The sequence below is a fragment of the Propithecus coquereli genome, unplaced genomic scaffold, assembly GCF_000956105.1.
Source record: "Propithecus coquereli isolate 6110/MARCELLA unplaced genomic scaffold, Pcoq_1.0 Scaffold825, whole genome shotgun sequence".
NCBI classification, from domain to species: domain Eukaryota; kingdom Metazoa; phylum Chordata; class Mammalia; order Primates; family Indriidae; genus Propithecus; species Propithecus coquereli.
In genome coordinates this window covers 344,901-367,147 of record NW_012154452.1, presented here as the reverse complement: position 1 = coordinate 367,147, position 22,247 = coordinate 344,901, and the positions used below count along the sequence as shown (strand labels likewise).

At 48.6% G+C, this 22,247-nt stretch overlaps 1 protein-coding gene across 6 annotated transcripts in view; it reads left to right on the top strand.

The window, feature by feature from the left end:
* ZMYND8 (zinc finger, MYND-type containing 8) overlaps positions 1 to 22,247 on the top strand; it is a 116,990-nt gene that overhangs the window by 8,266 nt on the left and 86,477 nt on the right. For all 6 annotated transcript variants that reach the window (XM_012663707.1, XM_012663711.1, XM_012663712.1 and 3 more), the window contains exon 3: positions 1,795 to 1,865. In XM_012663707.1, coding sequence (XP_012519161.1) covers positions 1,795 to 1,865 — 71 coding nt within the window. The remainder of the gene's footprint in view (positions 1 to 1,794; positions 1,866 to 22,247) is intronic.

Here is a 22,247-nt window from a genome sequence, read left to right as displayed (position 1 = left end):
AAAGGAACTGGAACTTTCACATTTCTTCTTTGCTCTGCCAACTTCCCAGGGCTTAATTTGTTGGGGCCCTTTGGTGTGTGATTCCTTCCATGAGTATCTGGAGAGTACTGACCCCCAGTACAGATTATCACTGGGACCAGGTCCTCTTTAGCTCCACGCAATATTTCTGTCTTTTATATCTAGCCTTAAAGATGTGTAAGATACAAATATTTATTGAGTCCCTAATGTGTATGTAGAAGCATTTGAGGTGCTGTAGGTATTATTTCATATAAGTGTATAAATTTAGTAGACTGCTTTCTTCTGATGAAAACCATTTGTGACAACATGTCAGTTGTTTCTTTGGGGATTTTTTTTTTTTTTTTGGTCACAGGCTTTCCCTACAGTTGCTGTGTAAATGAAATTGTTGACGGGGTTCAGTATCAGAATGTTAAACGTGTTAGTATTGTGATTTAAACCCTAACTACCTTCCTTCTCTCTACTGGGACTAGTTAAGTGTGAGGCCTCCAAGCTCCTATAATTTAATTCTGGGGTATAATCTTTTCCTTTCTCCCTAGCTCCCATCCTGAATCCTCTTCTCCCAACCCATGTGGAACTCTCCTGAACACATCCCCATCTGACACTGGGGTTCAGGTTCCAGGCCTGAGGCTGCCTTTTTGGACGTGTCTTTTGCCTCATTGCAGTCCCAGACCACGGAACACAGACGGGACATTCTCTTCCTCAGCTTCCTTCTTCCTGTCCTGGCTTTTGAGTCTTCCACATGGAAAATTCCATCCGTATCAATTGGTGATGGACCCATTTCTTCTTGTTGAACCATAGTCTGATGGAACTGCATCTAGAGCAATTGCTCAGATTCCTGTTACTTCAGTTGCAGCCTGAATGTTTTGGGAAGCTCTAGCACCTCAAACCATTTGCACCTATGAAAGCAGAACTTCATTTCTTCCTTTGGTTTAGCTTGTTTGTGAGGGGTAGATCTGAAACGACCTGCTCTCTGTTCATCCCAAGTTCCAACGCAGAGGGGGAGAAAGTTCTGGATGACAGACCTTCCCAGCAGAGGATCCTGCTTTATTCACTTTTCTCCCCAACCTTCAACTCTCAGCCTTGTGTCCTTTAAATAATCCTTCCTCATTCCACTTTTGTGGTGGGGGATAATTAGTCACAAGGTGATAGTAAGCCCTGTCTGTTAGAGAGAGGAAACATTCAGGGGGTGGAAGTGTAAAGATCCCAATCCTAATTCTTGGGATAAATGCTTCTAGGTTGAATGTTTTAAGACCAGGTTTTTAGCTTCTTGCCTGTGCATATTTTTCTGCTTTGTAATTTAGCCTGTATCTTTTTTTCATGTTCCTGCCTCATTGGGAAAATTGTAAGATTTAGAGGGAGGTCTGGGAAATACTCTTTGCCTTGAAGAATTCAGAGATCAGAAGTCCGGGTATTCTGCAGTACACCTCCGACCTGCCTGCCTTTGAACCCTTGTTTATTTGAAGTCTGGGTTCTCATTGGCCCACAGGGGTACATTGTAATTGTGTGTCTAAAAAAATACCTTTTGCATCCCCCAATAGCATGACAACTGGAATAGTAATTTGACTTAAAAAAAGGAACAACCTTGTGTTTTAAAAAACTCCTTTAGGAGTCTTAACGCTTTGTTGAAATCAGGTGTGGTTTTCTTACTCCCCAACCCCTGGACAAGGATGGGGGAATGTCTGAAAGGTGGGTTTGTTGCTAGAACTTCCAAATAGCTGCCCCCATGGGGCAAATTCTCAGCCTACCTAAACGTGAACATAATTTGCTCTGTTTCAGCTTGGCTGAAGAGGAAATAAAAACAGAACAGGAGGTGGTAGAGGGCATGGATATCTCTACTCGCTCCAAAGGTGAGTAAAAATCTTGTATTATCTATTCAAGAGCTAAGGAGGAAATTGGAATTTCTTTTTGTTGTTGTAGAGCAGTGAAGTGTGGCTTTCTGAGCTGACGTTGCAACTCTCGTCGGATTTTGATGTAGGACCTTTGATGGATGAACCTAATTTATGGAGAAATCTCCTCCTTTTGATTTTCTTTCCCTTGCGTGTCTGTGTAGGTGTGCCGACTTGTCGGGAATCGTCCTGACAGTAAATTTTACGTGTGTGTCATGACGGAGGGCGGCTGGCTACCTCTCCACAGGGTGACTTTCTGGAGTCAGAATTTAAATGAAGCATGTTCTGGAAGCAACCGGCGTCTCCAGCTGCTGCTAGTTTTCTGATTTTAACAACGGGCGGGCCTCTTTGGAATCAAATCGAAGAGGTGGGATGAAGTCAGCCCACTTCATTGGAAAACGGAGATCTTGGGTTAGAGCTAACAAGGAAACGCAGGGCTTTCTGGAACCCTGGGCTGGCGGTGTTTGCATTTACTTCAAAATTTAGCAAATTAGGGCAAGCACAGTTTATGTTTTTATTCAGAAGCCTGTAGGAGACTCCTCAGTGTCTTCTAATTGAGGGATTGGTACTTTTCATTTGGTCTGTGTGAGAGAGATTTTATGAGGCTTCCCAAAAGGAAGCAGTTACTCACTTTTGCCTTCAGGGTGCTTTTAAAAATGAGCTACTGGAGTATTTTTTCATATCTTTGGTTGACGAAAAGGCTCATCTCCAAACTTAATGGTTGTACCAAGGTGTTTTTATTCCTTCAACAAGTCAGCGAGTGCCTGCTCTGTGCGCACAGCCCAGCGCTCGGGGCCACGAGGAAGGAGGAAAAGGCTAGAAGAGGGGGTTACCGCAGACCCTACGGAAAGGAGATTCTGATCTAGCTAGAGTGTCGCAAAAAGTGACTCCTTAAAGGTCTCTGAAGCAAAAGGCGTTTTAAGGGATTTTGTAAGACAGCACGTCATTTTGGGCAGAGCTGGGGGTCAGATGGCCAAGGCTGTGACCTTGGACGCGGGAGCTGGCCGCTGTTCTCTGGCAGGGCTCGGAGAGGAGGGAGGCACCTCACGTGGGAAGGAAGGCTGCCAGGCCGGCTGGGGAGCGGGAGGAGGAGGTCAGGCCGGGAGAGTGGCCCGGGCCAGAGGGCTGCCCCTGCCTCACAGCAGGAGGTTCTACTACCCAGATGGTGAGGAGAGCCGCTGGGGCCGTTGAGCAAGGAAGGTGCCTTCACACAGAGGGGTTTTGAGACCGTGGATGATGAGGGAAGCATGTGCCCCTCGGCCACTTCCTGGTCCCCTGATGTGGTTGGAATTGATTGTGGTCCAGTAGGAAATGGGACAGAGTGGAGAGAGCCCAGAGAGGGGTGGCCAGCAGGGGTGGGTCTTGTCCTTGTTCTGCCATTCAGTCTCTTCAGGGGGTTTGGACACCCTGACTCTGTCCCTCTGTTTTCTTATCTGTGAAATGGAGTCTTGGATTAGATTCTATCTAAGATTCCTTCCATCTTGGGCTTGTAAAAATAGCACTTGCTGACAGTATTTCTGAAGACTCGTGCTCTTGCGGGGCCTTTCTCTTGTTGAACTCTGATCCCCTTACGGGGTAGGCGTCCTTCCCACTTTGCAGATGAGGAAACTTGTGTCTCATGGGCAAGTGGCATAGCAGGATTGCACTGAGAGCTGCTTCCTTCCCGGACACGCCATGTAGCCCCCTTGTGGAGACTTTTCCAGAAGGGTCAGAGTCAGGGATGGTCACCCAGGGCAGGAAGCCTGCCCTGCTCAGGCCCCACCTGTGCGTGGAGACCTCTCTCCTCATCTTCCTCTGTACCCTCCGGATGTTCCTAGCCCTTCACCAGGTGGCACCCCTCTCTGTGCTGCCTGAAGCATGACCACGCTGGGATGACCGTCGTCCCTTCTCTCATCCGCCCCACTTCCATCCTCTGCCCACAGCAGCCAGGACAATCTTACAAAACGTGGGTCAGATGCTGTGTCATTTTGCCAACTCCTTCCAGTGACCTTAAGCTCAGGTCTGAAGTCACTTCTGGCCCGCCTCCCTGGGCCAGCCCCGTTTCACCTCCGTGTCCTTTGAGACCTTCGGTTCACCTTGTCCCATTTCTCCCCTGACTCCGCTTGGCCTCCTCCTCCTCTGTTCCTCCTTGGAGCCCCTGCGTGTCCTTTTCCGGGAATGTGTGGCCCTGGGTCCTGGCTGCCTGTTTCTCGTTGCTCAGACTCGGCTCAGATGTTGTCTCCTCAGAGAGGCTTTTGGCGGCCACCTTGTCTGAAGGAGTCATTCCGTCATTTTTTACTATATTTTAAAAACTGAACTTTTTTTTTTTTTTTGAGACAGAGTCTCACTCTGTTGCCCGGGCTAGAGTGCCGTGGCGTCAGCCTAGCTCACAGCAACCTCAAACTCCTGGGCTTAAGGGATCCTCCTGCCTCAGCCTCCCGAGTAGCTGGGACTATAGGCATGCGCCACCATGCCCCGCTAGTTTTTTCTGTGTATTTTTAGTTGTCCGATTAATTTCTTTCTATTTTTAGTAGAGACGGGGTCTCGCTCTTGCTCAGGCTGGTTTCGAACTCCTGAGCTCAAACAATCCGCCCGCCTCGGCCTCCCAGAGAGCTGGGATTACAGGCGTGAGCCACCGCGCCCGGCTTCAAAACTGAACTTTTAATTTTCAAGTCGTTTTAGATTTTCGGCAAAGTTGTAAAGACAGTGCTGAGAGTTCCTGTGTTAGCGTCCGTTACTAGCATCGTGCATTCGTATGGTATGTTTGTCAGGGTTAATTACTCAATAGGGCATGTTATTACCCACTGTTCTTCATGCAGATTTCCTTACCTTTTCCACTAGGATATCACGTTACATTTAGTTGTCATGTCTACTTAGGCTCCTCTTGACTGCGACAGTTTCTCAGACCCTTCTTGTTTTTGATGACCTTGACAGTTTTGGGGAGTACTGGTCAGGTATTTTGTACAATGTTGCAGTTGGGATTTGTTTGATGTGTTTCTCATGATAAGACTGTGGTGTAATGGGCTTGGGGTGGAAGACCACGGAGGTAAATTGCTATTTTCATTACATCGTATCATAAGGCACGTAGGCTCTCTCCCTGCTAATGTTGACTTCTGATCACCTGGCTGTGGTAGAAGTTTCTTCTTTTTCTATATTGTGTTCTTTGTTTTTTTAAAAAATTTTTTTCTCCTGCCCTTAGAGGTCACTGTACTGTGCTCTTTGGAAGGACGTCACAATGCGTGGCCCTGGCCACATGTAAGGAATGAGGGGTTGTGCTCGACCTTCTGAAGGGCAGAGTATCCACATACGTTGTTTGGAATTCTTCTGTACCGGGTATTTGTCTCCACTGGACTTGAGGGCAGTTACTTTACACTTTTGGTTATGATCCATACTACCAATTTATTGTACTGCTCACGTAGTTCCAGCTTTGGCAGTTGGGAGCTCTCCCTGTTGGCCCTTGTGTCCCCCTGACAGACCCTATCACTGTGGGGTTTGTTTATTTCTTTACTTACTGAGCACATTGTTACTTTTTGGCACTGTAAGATGTCCCAGGCCCATCTTGTATGTGTTCTGCCTCAGCCCTAGAGTTAGCCTTTTCTCCAGCGACTCTGGTTTCTTTTGTTGAAGAATGTGTTAGAATCCAAGATCTGGGTGCTAGGTGTGCTCATTGCTACTGGGGTGTGTTTGCTTCTAGGTTCTCTCAGTCGAGAGAGCAAGGAAGTGTGTATACTCATGTATTTATCTGTAAGCATTTCCATGTGTACCCGTCTGTGTCTGAATTAGCTAAACACGAGTTTATACACTTGTCTCCAACTCTTATCCTTCATCGCACGGATCATTCTAGGCTTCTCCCCTTGCTTATCTAACCCCCCACCCCACCAGTAAGAAAGCTGGCTCCCACCATCCTCCATTCATTTGCTATTTTCTGATACCTTTTAACCTGATCTACAGTATACAGCTGGATGCACTTTAACACATGTATGCACTCCTGGGACCATGACCCACATCAAGATAATTGAACATTTCCAGCATCCAGAAGGTTCCTTGATCACTCCGATTTTGTTTGTAGCCCTCGTCAGGACCTTGTACTTTCTTATTTGTTGTGTTGCTGTGTCAATGTAGGTTCCTCCTCCTATCTTTTTTTTTTTTTTGAGATGGGGTCTTGCTCTGTTGTCCAGACTGGACTGTAGTGGCTGTTCACAGGCACAGTCGTAGTACACTACATCTTCCTGGCCTCAAGTGATCTTCCCACCACGGGCTCACGACCATCTGGGACTACAGGCACACACCATTGCACCCCACTTGTAGGCACCTCCTTTAGGTGGACCTGGACCGTCAAGCCCACCTTTCTCTTCCATTCGAGGGTCAGGATGGCATAGACATTTAAAAAAATCTGGTTTCTAGAGCCAGACTCCCTGGTTCTGGCTTGTCCTCTTCCTAGCTGAGTTATTCTTTGTGGCTCATTTTCCCCTTGTATATGGGGATGATAAAGATGGAAGGTTATGGTTAAGATGAAATTTGCTCACCCATACAGAGTGCTCAGAACAGTTCCTGGGACATGGTGAGTGCCTGAAAGTAGTAGCCATGGTTAGAGTCGACCTGGAGAGAGACAGTGAGCTTTTACTGTTGGTCTGTCAGGTGGTGAGAGCTGCTCGCTGTGTTCTGCTGTTTGCTTAACTTGCAGCCTCTAGGAAGAGAATATGGTGGTAGATGAGGAAACCATGCCCAGACAGACCCCCTGCACTACAGGGGCACAGCTGAGAATTACGCAGGGCTGCCTAGCAGGCAGGCTCGGAACCAGACAGAAATTTACTTCTCTCCGTCCGATGCTCTGCTCTGCGCTGCTCTTGCAGCTTCCTGTCCTGTCGGCCCCTGCAACATGTGCAGAAGCTGTTCTGCAGCTGTTTGGAATGATTTTTCCTAGGTGCTTCGGGAGCTCTTGCTTTGGTGGGAGTCACTGAGGGGAAGGGGTCACATTGTTTTGAGGGAGACCTTCCTCTCTTCTCAGGGACTCCCTTGGGTGGTTGTCTCTGTGTGGGACTGAGCTCCCATTTCCCAGAGAGCGGCGACGGTGGCTGCTTCTGTTTCCGGGGCACCTTTCTGATGGAGCTGCTTAGGTCAAGTGAGGAAATTGCGTGTGCAGAGGCCTGGAGTTAAGATCCTGGGTTGCTGAGGTTCTCGGAGCTGATGCCTGCATGGTCAAGATGTGACGTTTGTGAAGGCCCACGGGTACGGAGGCTTATCCCTCTTTCTGTCCTAGTTATCTCAGAGTCCACGGTGGGTGATCCAGGCCCAGTGAACACGTATTTATTTCTCCAGCCTGCTTTTCTTGTGGTTTGGGAAACTCTGTGCTTCAGTCCCCAAATGGCACCATCCTGGTCGGAGTTCTTTGGTTGTGAGCAGTGGAAACAAGCTCTGGTTAATCTGGGCAGAAAGGCAGTTGGCTCATGGAGTTGGTGGGAAGGGTGGGGCTCCAGGCTGCTCTGGGGAGTGGAGTTGGTCCACGGCCTCGAGACACGACAGCGCAAAGTCCATGTGTCACCTGTCTGCCCTCTGACCAGGGAAGGGACACCTGGACCCACCAACAGTGCCCCACTGGGAAAGAGATAACTCCTCAAAAGGAGATGAGGTGACCACTCTGGCATCTTGGGTCACTGGTGATATTGTTCTCTACTTACAGGTGGAAAGCAGCCCCCAAGCTGTACTGTGCTTGGGAAACTTAGAAACTCTGGCAATAGTTGGTGCAACATTCTTTAATCCTCTTCCTACATCTAGTCCACACAACCTTTCAGGTTCTTTAACTAAATTTTAATTCGTACACCCCTCTCCTCCTGACACGTACTCACTTATTAACTGAGTAATTCCCAAGTCAGTCATTGCCATTACGCCAGCCTTGGCATTTACTAGAGCGTTTAGTTCTCAGGAGACAAAGCTTTTGAGCTTTCAAGATGTCAGGTTGACATTTGTGTCCGAGGGTAATGATCTGCTGAAAGATGCTCAAACATAAATCACAAGTGCCATCTAGATGCCAGGCGTGTTTGTGTAGCTAGTATTTTGTGAGTCTTTACTAGGTGCTGGGTATTATATGCAAATTACTTCATCTGATTCTCATAAAAATGCCATGATGAAGTGTGTTTTTATTCCCATTTTATAGTTGAAGAAACTGAGGCTCAGATGGAGTAATGAGGTCGCAGAGTAGGGTCGGGGCTGGGATCAGGTTTAATCTTCAGTTTTAAATCTTTGTACTTAATCATGAGTTGTATCCTGAGGGTTCCAAGTCAAATGCCTGCAGGCCCAGCAGGTAGATCAGTGATTGTAGCTGGCATCTGAGGATGCTGGGGGCTTTGGTGAATGGGAGAGGGTCTCTATTAGGTCGCTGACCGCCAGGAATACGGCTCACTCAGTGTTGCCAGCTGGGACTTTTTTTTTTTTTTTTCCTGTAAAACTGCCTTGATTTAGAAATGCGGTCTATGCAGACCAGTTTCTCAAAAGACCATGCACGAACCCAACAAAACACATTTCCGGGTCAGAAGTGGCTGAGGGCTGTCATTTTGCATTCTTTACGGAAGACTGGTCATGGCACAGTTCATTGCAGGATTTGGCCGCACCACGCATACAGAGCAAGCCCCTCGAAGGCCAGGGATTTGAAGCCTGAAAAATGATGGGCTCTGTGAGTTGAGTTCACGTCTCCGTACAAAGGCGCCCCTGTTTGGGCTGCTTGCATCTCGATCCTGCCATGTGTGCATTTTGTGGTAATGACTGTGGTGTGCGATGCCAGGCTGCCAAAGCTGAAACCATTTTAAAAAATGTCTGTGTAATGTCACCGGCACAAGGGAATGAGCTACTTGGAAACATGCACAGATGCAGCGGAAGCCCAAGATATTAAAATCTTGAACAGTATCGTTCTTGCTGCGATTTGCCTGGGTATGGATATGTTTTCAGAGACAGGATGCTAGAGAATATACAATTATAGCAATTTGCTAACCAGCCCCAGACCTTAATTAGTACAGGATCCTTGTTCTCACTGTTGTATGTAAATTAAGACTTTCACAAAGGGATTGTTTATGAGGACGCCTGTGAGATAGAGACCTTCTGTCATTTTTTTCAAGGAAACTCTTTAAGAAAATAGAACCGTAAACAGTTTTAAATCACAGTGCAATGCAGAAGTGCTGAGAATTTTTCTTTCAAAAAATGAGCATCAGTATTTTTAACTCTATTTTGGCTCTTGTACATTTCCGACAGCCCAAGAAGTGCCATCCATGCACTGTGTGTGCAGTGGAAGGAATTTGTGAGTTAGATAACTACCAGATTGTTCCTCTCCTAACAAGGTCTAAAATATCCCAGAACTCCGAAGATGTCTGATTATGGTTTTGCAAATGAGAAATCTTCTACCTTCTCTTGGCCAGCGTCGTCTCCACTGTGCATCTGTTCGTGGAATCCTGTCGGCGACGTCTGTGCGATTGAGCTTTGTGGTTCACTTGCGGAAACCTTGAGTTTGCCCCATTTTTGAAGCGTGATCCACGTTATGTGTTTATGTGACTATTATTATTCTAGAAGACTGTGATCTAAAATTGACCATTTTCAAGCTTAGTTTAAAAAGAATCATCTCTTCTTTTTCCTCCTTTAAATGCCTATAGAATAAGCGTACCGACTCTGAGGACTTGTAGAGATCCTGGCACATATTTTTTTGCCTGAAAGTTTTAAATAATAGTTACTGCATTTCGTCCCATTGGCCGTGGGTCCTTCACTGGTGACGTGAGCACGGAGCAAGTTTAGAAAGCCTGCGCGACATGACGGGGCGAGCGCGAAGTTATAGACCCTCCTGTGTCCCCCAGACCTACCCCAGGCTTTCCTGGAAATCTAGAGAATCCAGCATTTTATAGACTTTCTAACAAATAAAAACATCTTTATTGAGATACAGTTCACACACTGTACAGTTCTCCATTTTAAATTGTATCGTTAAGTGGTTTTTAATATGTTCACAGAGTTGTGCCACCAATGCCACAGTCAGTTTTAGAACATTGTCATCACCCCCAATAAGAAAGGTCACACTTATTAGCAGTCACTTCCCATTAGCTCCTCACCCAGCCCCTGGCACAGTCGGCGTTCTGTGCCTGTTGCATTTGCTTATGGCCGGCATCTCGTGTGAGTTACAGGGCATGTGACCTTCTGTGTCTGAGTTCTTTCACTCAGAATAGTCTTTGCAAGGCTCGTCCACGTCATCGTGGCATTCGTGCATCAGTGCAGAGGGCGGCTGACTTCGATGACGCAAAAGCGATACGCGTTTTGTGACTTACGATGTTGTCAGCTTGCGATGGGTTTGTTGGGACGCAGCCCCATCGTAAGTCGAGGAGCATATTCATTTCTTTTTTATGGCTGAATGATGCTCGATTGTGTAGCTATACCACATACGCGGGTATAGATTTAGGAGTGAAATTGTGGGGTCATAGGGTACCTGTGTTTAACCTTTTGAAGAATGCAGAGTTGTAAACACGCTTGTCTCCTACACTTACTCTCGTGACCCCACATCTTCCCTTCTAGCTACTGTCCTCTTTCTGGCCTCTTCTGCAAAGCCACGCTTCTTAGGAGGGGCGTCTGTGCTCCTGTCTTGGCTTATTCGCCCCCCACTTTCTCCTGCCGGCTACACTGTGACTCTGTCCAGCATCCACACTCTTGCTGAGCTTCCTGAAGACTCCATGTTGCCTTTTCCAGTGGAGTTTTTCAGTCCTCATCTGCCTCGATCTCTCAGCAGTGTTGGACATGGCTGATGGTTCTTCTGGAACCATCTCTTCCTTTGACTTTGGCACCACAGTTCTGATTTTGCTCCTATTTCCTTGGCACCTTCTTTTCCCCTCTCTGGCCATTAAATGTTGGGGTCGATGAAAGCTTGGCCCTGTCCTTGTTCCCCCAGCATGTCCTTTTTCTGGGAGATCTCACCCACATCTGTAGCTTTATGACTCATCAGTTTTTATTCCCAAACTAGATATCTTGAGTCATGATACAGAGGGCCGGCTGCCCACCTGACCTCCCTACCTGTTGTTCATGGTCATCTCAAACTCAACATGTCCAGAACCAATGGTGTATCTTACCTCTTCCCCTTCCTGCACCTAAGCAAAACACCTGCTTCTCCTCCGTGGTGAATAAGCCCAGCACTCTGGCAGTGGTCTAGGCCAGGGACACGGACTTATTCTTGATTCTTCTGTTCGTTGCCCTTCTGTGTCATTTTGTGACTTAACTTTGTCGGATGGATAGAACTTTTATCCTGGAGACTGAAGTAAAAGCAGCCTTTTGGCTAGAGAGGATGGCTTTGTTTTCAGCATAATCCAGTGCCTGGAAATAATTACCCGAGCTCAAATGTCTGTTCTCTGTGAAACGATTGGTGGCCTTTCTTTTCCCTCTGGGGACTAGTATTCTTTGAAATGGCCTCCTTGCCTCTGATTCCTTTCCTTCCTGACACACTTAATACCACTTTTAGTGGGCTCTTTCTAAAACACGAGTCTGATTGTCCCACTCTCCTTTTACATTTCCAGTGGCTCTGAGACCGCAGTCTTTAGCGGAGATTCAAGGCCTTGCTCCTCTGTCTTTTCTCGCCTCGGGTCAGCACTGCAGAGGCCTTGCAGAATCTGTCCCTCTTGTGCGGCCTGCCTGGCTGTCTTGTTTGTGTCCTGACCTGCCGGGTTCCTTCCCGTGAGCCACACTTTGCAGCTCTTTGCATCCTGCTCTCCCCGAGGACCACCCTCCCCCACCTTGTCCCTGTCCTTGCAGACCCAGGCCCTCCCTTTTTCTGAGCCCTCTATTTATACCTCCCCCAGTGTGGAGTCCTTTAGGTCCCAAAGTGAAAATCACCCTTGAAAGTACCTTAAATTGCCCGTGAAAGTAATCAGCTTTGATCAGAAATTCTTATGCATACTAACGGCTTGAGAATTTCCAAGCTAGACTAAAGGAGAAATGGAAAGGCAAGTTCACTTACACATTTCTGGGTATCACTTTGTTATGCCTTGAATTCAGCTGCCAAATCCCTAGAGGCAAATAGGGATGGGTGGATGACTCAGAAGCGTCCTGTTTGCCTACTAGACTTGCTCCTTTGTCTTAATATTAAGCTTCTGCAGCTGTGCTGTCCAATACAGTAGCCACTAGTTGTAGGCAGCTGTTTAAATTTACATTAATAAAAATTAAAAAAATTCCTTCCTCCATTGTGCTAGCCACGTATCAAGTGCCCAGAAGCCACAGGTGGCCAGAAGCTGCTGTATTAGGCAGGGCAGATGTAGAACAGATACAGAACATTCCCGTCATTAGAGCAAGCTCTGTCCCACAGCACTGTTCTGTAGCCTTAATAGATTAATGGCAGGAGGCTGAGGCAGGAGGTTCGCTTGAGCCCAGGAGTTTGAGGTTGCTGTGAGCTAGGCTGACGCCACGGCACTCTAGCCCAGGCAACAGAGCGAGACTCTGTCTCAAAAGAAAAAAAATAGATTAATGGATTTGTTTTGAGTGCTGTGCTGGGTGCTATAGGTGAAAATACCAAGCCAGGGACCGGCACGGCATAGAACATGCTCCATAAATGATTGTTGTGTTAGACTTTGAGTTTTGCGTGATCAGGCCCTCCTGGGCTTGCCTGTTCTTCTTTGAAAAGTTCTACTAAGAACATAGCTTTCTTCTTATCTTCCCAGATTGGCATTTCTTATTGAGGCTCTGCCTTTCTGCCAGGCCCTTTGGCACCGTGGCACCAACTAGGGTAAAGTTCCACAGGACATGCTGGTGAGCTGGGCTGCCCTCTCTCCAGCCTTCCACATGCTTCATTGTAATTATTCACGTACCTGTGCGTGTCTTCTAGGTGGATATGGGGACCAGGTAACTCTCACCTCTTTTGACTAACAGGGGACTGGAGATTCATAGTAGCTGCTCAACGAATGCTTTTGGAATGAAGGATCTCTTCCAAGAACTATAAACTAACTAACTTGAAGCAGAAAAAATGGTTTATTGGATTTTCCTTGCAAGTGATAAAATCAGTGCCTCTCCTTGACAAGCCAAAGTATACAAAGAAAAAGCTAAAAATCTGCTCCTGCCAGGTAACCAGTGATAACAGTTAGTGATGTTTTTGTCTGTACTCCTCCCTCCATGCTTATAGGAACATAAACAAACCTACACACTACACATAATGGGGTTGAACTTTCTAGGACCTGGGCATCCCACGAAAACATCCCTCATCTCTGATTCCTGTATTTACCTTAATTGTCTTTCTCTGCTTCCCCCGCCCTCTTATACCGTTTAAAGCGGTGGTGCCCAACCTTTTTGGCTCCAGGTACTGGTTTCATGGAAGACAATTTTTCCATGGACTGGTCGGGGTGGGGTGGGGCGTTGTGGGTCTGAGAGGGTGGTGCAGAGCTTGGAGTGATGGGAGGCCCATTTCCTAACAGGCCATGGACCAGTATGGGGTGGGGGTGGGGAGGGTTGGAGACCTCAACCTTAAAGGATTTTTTTTTTTTTTTTTGAGACAGAGTCTCACTCTGTTGCCCAGGCTAGAGTGCCGTGGCGTCATCCTAGCTCACAGCAACCTCACACTCCTGGGCTCAAGCGATCCTCCTGCCTCAGCCTCCCGAGTCGCTGGGACTACAGGCATGCGCCACCATGCCCGGCTAATTTTTTCTATGTATTTTTAGTTGTCCGATTAATTTCTTTCCATTTTTAGTAGAGACGGGTCTCGCTCTTGCTCAGGCTGGTTTCAAACTCCTGAGCTCAAACAATCCGCCCGCCTTGGCCTCCCAGAGAGCTAGGATTATAGGTGTGAGCCACCGTGCCCGGCCTTAAAGGATTTTTAAGGTTGGATTTAATTATCTGAAATTTAAGAAGACCTTGGCAAACAGGGAATCTAGAGTTCCACGTGAAGGGAGACTCCTGGAAGATTGCTCATGTGCAAATGGGGGCCCTGTGTGATTTCATTTTATTTTTAAAGAGAAGCTAGAAATCTGTATTTTAAAATGCAGTTTCTGTCAACTTTAAAATATTGACAAACTTACTTGAATTTTAAAGGTAATGCCCAGCTCCGGGTGGTTTGGATTCAGCCTGCAGGTTCTTAAGTCGGCCACCTCTGGCCCAGGCTGTAGGTTCCCCTCAACCGATGTCCTGGCCGCTGTTGCTTTTCTAGAGCACTGGCTCATCTCATCATGGCAGTGGGGCTCCCTTCCTAATAAGGCTAACCTGGTTTTGTGCCCCACCTCCTAATGGTGCTCCCATGGCTCCCTATCCCCACTCTTTAGTTTGGGGACCATCTTTCAAACCAGGTGGCTATTTCTTCAGTTGGAACCAGATACAGTAGTCGTTGGTAAGAGCTGACGGGCTGTGTTGTAAGACAAATATGTATCTTTAAAATCTAGACTCATCTCAAGCCTGGTGAGATGCTGACACTCTGAGAGGCCCGAGGGAGCTAGATGGAGACAGGAAAGAGCAGATTGAATTTCTCTCCGTTGGGTGGGATGCAGGGAAGATGAACTTGAAAAATAATCTTGTGCTTTCTCTGTCTGAGGCCGCGCCCGAGTTGCTGCACGTAGATCGTAGATCGGTACCTGCTTTCTCGGCCCTTGGTTCAGGCTGCAGGGGCAGGACTGGGGAATCCAGAGCCAGGCTGAGGGTCTCAGGGAAGTGCTACCGGAGATCCCCAGTCCTATAAGGAAAAGGGCAAAGAACCCAGACCACAATTTTGGTTAAATGGTCATCTCACTGGGGGTCTCCTAGCAGGGAGTGTGTTCTCCCTGGAGAAAGTCATGAGCCTTTTTTTTTTTTTTTTTTACTGCTAAATGATTGTGTAACAATAGCTCTTCCCAACAAGAACGGAGAGAACTAGGAAATGGGTGGCCTGAGAAAACCTCAAGCATTTTTCCCCCTGGCTTAGATTTTTCAGTAATTGCATTTAGCTACATGGCCCCATCACAAGCAGGATTTTAACCCCCTGCTTTTGGGGGAAATGGGCTCTCTAGGCGAGAAACTAGAATGGCTGCGTACCTGCTCAAAGGAGAATTCCTGTTTTAGGGTATCTTTTGGGCCCTGGAATGGCCAGCCTCTGTTTTTTGTAATCTTTCCTGTTGACTTCACAACCCTGTTGCCTTTTTGGTTTGCTGGAAGAAATTCTTAGACTGGGGAAGAAAAACTGGAGTTTCCTGTGAGTCAGGACGGCTGGCACACCTCGGAGCTTTGTTAACCCCGTCCGGTCGGTCAGATGTGCGCTTCGGGGCACTTCCCAGCCGGGCCATGTGCTGGGCACTGGGCTGCAGCAAAGGACAGACAAGCTGAGATCAAGCCCACATTCTGGTTGTGGAGGACACACAGTAAACAAGTGAACCAGCAAAGGAAGATAATTGTCAGCGAGAGATGACTGAAACGAAGGAAAAAATAAAAATTACTTAAGGATGATTATAATAAGGAGGCTGGAGGTTGGGGTGCTCAGGGAAGGTCTCTTTGGGGAGGTGACATTTGAGTCAGAAGCTGAAGTTGGCAACTGTTGAGAATATTGGGCATAGAACATTCTAGATAGAGGGGCCAGCCAAGTGCAAATGAGCTTTGCTTGTCTGAGGAACAGAAAGGAGGCCATTGAAGGCCTCTCTGGGGAGGTGACTTTTGAGTCAAAAGCTGAAGTTGGCAATTATTGAGAAGATCAGGCATAGAACATTCTAGATGGAGGGGCCAGTCAAATGCAAATGAGTCTGGCTTGTCTGAGCAGCAGGAGGAGGCCATTGTGGGGTGCACTGGCATGTGCTTTTAAAATCTGAGCTCCTCAGGAGGCTGAGGTGGGTGCGTTGCTTGAGTCTAGGAGTTCGAGATAAGCCTGGGCAACATAGCAAGACCCTGTCTCTCAAAAAAAAAAAGGAAACAAGAAAGGCCATAAGGTTGGAGTTAAGTGGATGAAGGAGAAGAACAGTGAGCAGGACCAGGTCACTGGGACACTGTAGGTCTTGATAAGATATTGGGTGTCTACAGTAAACCCCTTGGAGGGTTTACGCAAGGGAGTGCCCTATCTTGTTTGGGTTTTAAGAAGGCCAGGCAGTGCATAGTCACAACTGTGAAGGTTGGATGAACATGAACAGGCAGACACGAGGGTGGGTGGGGAAGGAACACCCCTTTTGCAGAGCACCTGTTATGTGCCCGACACTGCATAGGCACTTTCATCCTCACCCTGCAAGGTTTTTGCAGATAACCACGACTCTGAGGCTCAGATAGGGATAGGTGTGCCACCAGGCCCTGTGAGCCTGGAATTCTCCGACCAGCTCTCCCAAACTTGTTAAGCCTTATTCGAGTTGGGCTGAGGGTGCATGGGGAGGAGTCCTGGGAGAAGGTCAATCTGGAAGGGTGGGGCTGGGATTGTGGGGCCCCTGGAGAGTTCTTTGATCTGTGAGAAACTCCTTAGTCCTGGAGGGATTTTGAGCCTGGCTGGGTTGAACCCATGATACAGCCTGAAAGGATTTACTGTGAAAGTTTGTGTTTCTCATCAGTGAACCTTTTTCAGAAAAAGGCTGGGAAGAGCCAGTCTGGTGACTACCATGGTGAAGTTGCAAAAAGATTTGGGGAAACTGGTTTGAGATTTTTCTGCCCTGGCTCCTTCCTTCACAGGAGAGTAATGGGTCATGGCTCATGATTCTCTGATGTGCCAGATGCCTTTCACTTTACATGCATTGTCTCATTTAATCCTAACATGCCTTTTTGGAAGATTCTGATGGGTACAGCTGAATGACTGCGTCACAGAGAGGCTAGGTAACTTGCCCAAGGTCACACAGCTGGCAGGTGGCAGTGCTCGAATTCAGGCCGCAGTGGCCTGGCTCCGGAGCTCGCGCACTGAACGGCAGTGCTGTGTTGACATTGGCCAATGCAGAGCAGGCCCCTGCTGATGGAGAATTACCAGGGGGCACTCACAACCCGAGGAGAGGCAGCTGCCCGGGGCAGTTAAGGGCTTTGGGTGGAAGCCAGCTGTGATGGAGGTGGGGCATGCTGCATCCATCTGCTGCCTTTGAGCATGTGACTTTGCCTTTCTGAGCCTCACCCATGAAGTGGGTACAGAAACACCATCCCAAACTCAAGGGATTCTTGGGAGGATTCCTAAAGTAGCTTCTCAGTAAACAATAGCTGTGAATGGCATGAGCACAGTTTGGAAAGGAAATAGGGGACTATTTCCCTGGCTACACCCTCGTGGTATTTCTCCTGCTCAGCTTTTTGTCCATCTGTAATCAGTTTCTTAATCACTCTATCCTTACTAGCCACATTACCTTGGGCCTGTTTTTCTCTGGGCTTTAGTTACCTTCTCAATAAACTGGGGATGCTGAGAACCTGCCTCCCTGCAGAATTCTGGTGAGTTGTAAATAAATTGATATTTGTAGCTAGAACAGTGCCTCCCAGATGATAAGTGCTGAGCAAAAGGTAGCTGTTGCTGCTGCTATTTATTTCTGGCAGTCCTCCCGTGAGGGCAGAGGCTTCCCGTGAGCTTCCCTGCTATGCTAGCCCAGGTGTCTAGTAGTTGCTCAGTACCTGTTTGTTGACTGACTTGCCCCATTGATGTTTTCTGTTTGAAATCTGGAGTCAGGGACAACAGGTGAAACATTAAGAATCATTTTCCTTCTTAATGAGTACACACGCCTCTGTGGGTGGTATATTTACATGAGGCCAGACCTGCCTGGTAGCTCTCTGGAAGGTTCTCTATGCCAGGTTTCTCAGCCTCGGCGCTACTGGTGTTTTGGCCCCATCGTTCTTTGCCGTGGAGCTGTCCTGTGGGGTGTTTAGCAGCATCCCTGCTCTCTAACCACCAGATGCCAGTAGCAGCTCCTCTCCTTGCCCAGTTGTGACAACCAGCAATGTCCCCTGGGGGGGACCTGGCTGAGCACCAGTGCTTTACTCTAAGCACCTGATCCCCTTAAAAGTAGCACCTGCTTGATTCCTTCTTTAGTCGTTATTTATGGCTGCATCATGGTATTTTGCATCTAACCCCCCTTTGGTGTTGCTTCCTGTCTTTGGCTCCTACACCCCATGCTGCAGTGGCTACCCTAGTCCCTCCTTCCGCGCACTCCCCAGCCTGCAGGCAATGGCACACATTCTTAGACTCACCCCACTGATACCCGAGGGATGTTAAGCATCTTTTTGACCGGGGTCATTTGGGTGACATGCTGGGTCTGAGATCTTCGCTTCCCCAAAGGAATGTGACAAGGCGACTGTTAGAAGACCTGTCCTTCCTTGGTGTTTCAGCAGAGAATTTTCTTATCTTCATCAGGAGACTTCTAGAGAGGCTGGACCCCGCCCAGGGCATGCGAGGAGCGGTGCTGGGTTAGCGGCGGCACCTCTTCCTTCATCTCTCTGCTTTCTGAAGCTGCTTTATTTCCCTTTTCTTCTCGACCCACTTCTGTGCTTCAGCTGCGGCTGGCGCTGAATCGTCTTTTTGTTTCCGAATTGGCCCTCTGATGCTGCAATTCTCCGCTGCAGTTTGAAAGGCACCAGCACCTGAGCTTTTCAGAACCCGAGCCAGGCTGGGGTTGGGGGTGTGGCCCGCCGTGGTGCTTCCTTGCAGCCCGGATAAATAATGCAGACGGGTCTCAGCCACCAGAACCTGCTCCTCTGCCAGCGGCAAGGCAAAGGCCAAAGGCAACCGGTTACTCCACATTCTCTTGGTGGCCTCAGATATGTACACATGTTGGAGGGAGCCTTCTGGGCCTGCTGAGGGGGTGGTTGGGGGCAGTGCTTTCCCCGAGGGAGTCGGGCCCTGCCAGGTAAACTCTGAAAGAGCTCGGCATTCTTGTACCAGGAAATTCCTGTTGCGATGTTGTCCTTTTTCCGGAGGGCCCCATCCCTGTTGAGGGGGAGAAAGGGCCTGGGTTGCAATTGCCTCTGGTTGTTGAGGGCTAAACACGGAATTCATTTGTAAATCAGCCTCTTTTCCCTAGATTGAAGCAATTTCTGTCCTGCCAGGCGGGCGAGTTTCTGGTAGTTCGCCTGTTACATATGAATGTGCCCTTTAATCACCACTTCTGCATTATTGAGAGCTGGGTGGAGGAGGCTGTGTCTAGTGGGAAAGGATTATACCTCGAGTACAAAAGATGGGTTTTCTCTTTCCTAGGAGAGGCGAATCACAACTAAGGAGAATTTGAAACAGTTATTAAAAAAAATTAAAGACACCTTCAAAATGCAAACTGCAGCCACCCCCTCCCCTCAGGTTCCCTTCTGATACTGTCACTTCAGCCCGCAGAACACCTGTAGTTCCTCATATTTATTCACAATCCAGTGAAATAAACGGCTCTTCGGTGCAGTGCACTGAAGACTTTCAGCTCAGCCGAGCTGCTGTCGAGGGTGACAAATGAGAGCCGAAAGCCTGGGGACATGAAGGCAGGTCGCTGTGCCTCAGACTGCCTGATTGCAAAGAGGTGACAGCGTCCTTGCCCCGCCGGGCGACCTAACACGTACAGGACTGGGGCTGGTCTGGTAAGTGGTGACTCTTAGCCTGTCCTCTTTGCTGCTTCTTCCTCCTCCCCCTGGGAGAGGCCGCTGAGGATCCGGAAGCAGGAATGTCTGCCGTGGGTGAGCCTCTGCTCTCTTTTGAAAAAGAGAGGCTGGGCCCCGTGAGCAGCCACGCTTTCTCAATGGCAGGTAAGTGTCCCCTCCTGGCGCCATCTGCCCCTCACTTGCTCTGCCTCCGAGGTACCCTGGATTCCTGGCGAAATGACACGTTCCCCAAGTTGAGACGACCCTTTCATTCCACTGCCTCATTTCCGTTCCAGCCCTCCTTTCCTGGTTCTGGATGAGAAGTTCTCATTCCCACGCAGGGATTCTCTAGAAGCACAGCTCAGGCCAGGGCAGCCGCTCTGGAGGAGACAGCTCAGCTGGCCGGCTCTGGCGGGCCCAGACCAGCCAGGGCGCAGCCTCATCCTAGAGTTGCTGTGGCTTTCAGAGATGTGGAGCATTTGCTTGGGATTTGTTTTCAGTTAGATGTTCCTTGTGACTTAGGCATTCTCTCCTGTAAGGAAAATTTTGCCCCCCCCCCACTACTCCCCAGCCTGGGCTCCCAATTTATTATTTCTGCTGTCTGCCAGGAGGAAATTCCAGGCTTCTGTTTCTTTATGATGTAATTACTGGTTGGGGAGGGCCCGAAGATTCCTGGGGAGGGAGGCCGGTTTGGGTACCTGCTCTGGTCTGTGTCTTTGGGAAACGCTTTGTAATGATTAACGGAGCTCTGCCTCTGCTGCTGGCAGGGAGCACCGGTGTGTGGTCGTGTTTGAAGTGGGCCGCTGAGAGGACTGGTGATGGAGAGAGTGCTGCCACGCCGCCGCTGCCGCTGACCCTGCCTTTGCGGTTAGGGGAGGGAACATGGCGTTTTCTTTTTTTTTACAGTCTGATTGAAATGCAGAAATCATGTACTGGGCTGATGCTGGTCTCCACTTGATACTGGTGTTTTCCATGACTTTGAACTTGTGGGATTTGAGAAAGCAAGCTCTGTTTTTGGAGTGGGGTGGGGGTGGGGGAGGAGAAGAAAGAAGAGCGGGGATGATTGTTTATTAAAAAAAAGTCGCTATTGATTGAGTGCTTACTTTCTGCCAGGTTTTATGCTAAAAACTTTACATGAATTAACTGGTTGGATCCTTCAGTGACTCCACAAGGTACCATTGTCTCCATCTTAAAGGAGGACAGAGGCACGGAGAGGTTAAGTAGATTGCTTAGGGTCACACCGCCAGGAAGTGCAAAAGAGCTGATTCCTGACCACTGTGGCATTCTGCTTCTGTCTTTTGCGATCCAGCCCGTCAGAGCATGCGACCCCTGACTTCTGTGTAGGCTGACCAACTTGTCCTTGGTCACCCTACTCCTGTGGCCTGCCATGCCTGTCTAGGCCTGTTGACCAAGACCCTCTTTTCATTCAGGCCCCAGCAGGCTTGCTGTTGACATCATTAAGGAAATTTAACACCCACAAAAACAGACAAAGTGCCTGGGCTTTCAGCTGCGGCCCTTTCCCTCCAGGGAGGGGACAGACAATTCCCTGTAATGGTGTGTCATTTCCTAGCCCCTGGAGAACAGCCTGTGCTGTGACTAAGGCACCGGATGTGGGCTGGGGGGGCACCTGGTGTGGCCTGGCTGGGAGGCCTAGACGAATATTGGAAAGGGGGTGGGGAAAGAGCCACGGAGCCCCCAGTCTATTTTGTAGCATAAGTCAGGTTCTGGCGCCACCTTTTGAAGATTGGGAGGTGGATGTACTTCCTGGGGACTGTCTCCCCTTCCCCCGCTTCTTGAGACAGGGTCTTGCTCTGTGGCCCTGGGTGGAGTGCAGTGGCGTCATCAAAGCTTACTGCAACCTCAGACTCCTGGCTTAAGTGATCCTTCTGCCTCAGTCTCCCCAGTAGCTGGAACTATAGACAGTGCCATGACGCTGGGCTAATTTTTCTATTTTTAGTAGAGACGGAGATGGGGTCTTCTCACTCTTGCTCAGGCGGGTCTCAAACTCCAGACCTCAAGCAATCCTCCCGTCTTGGCCTCCCAGAGTGCTAGGATTACAGGCGTGAGCCACCAGGCCAGCTTGGGGACTGCCTTTGAGAGAATAGTGTCATCAGTGAGTGACAACACATGATTTTCTACATTCTCCCAGTTCCTGGAACTCTTTGTTGGACCTTCCTTGTCCTTAGACCTCCATCTGCTGTTGAGGGAAACAAAAAAGGCAAAGAGAGTGTACGAGGGCCGTCCGGAAAGTATTCAGCCATGTACTATGTTCTGGTTATGTTAACAATGGCTGGATACTTTCTGGACAGCCCTTGCACTCTTAAAGAATAGACCCTAAATTAAGAAATCCTCTTGCTACAGAGCTGAGGATAAGGCCTCCTGGTGCAACGCCACGTGGAGCAGTGGTTGTCAGCCTGGGTGTTGTATGCCTGGGTTCAAATCCCAGCCCTGCTACTTGGTATCAGTGTGATCTCGGGCAAGTGTGACTTAGAGGGAACTACAGGAGGGCGTTTTGAGCAGTGCCTGGTACCTCGCATGTATTAAGAGAATCTCTGAGCCGTTAATACCTGTGGCTCAGGAAAGCTGAGAGGCCGGGTTATCTTGAAGTGAGGTGTCCTCTAAGTCAAAGGACATCCGGGAAGCGCTGAGCAGGATTATTTCTGGTGGTTCACAAGACACAGGTTTGGGAAAGATCTCGTCACATGCTTGGTTCTTAATACCCAGTAGACCTTCCTATATTATTAAGATTTCAGTGAAATGTCACAAGGAAGGAAGAATTCTGCTGCTTTCTGCTCCATGCCAAGCTGTTTCCCTGAGTCATTGCTCTGTCCTCTTCCACAAGGCAGCTCGCCTCCCTCTCCCACGTTAACTCTTTCAGAACCAGACTGTTGTGGGGGTGGGAGGCAGAGGGGTGCTGGG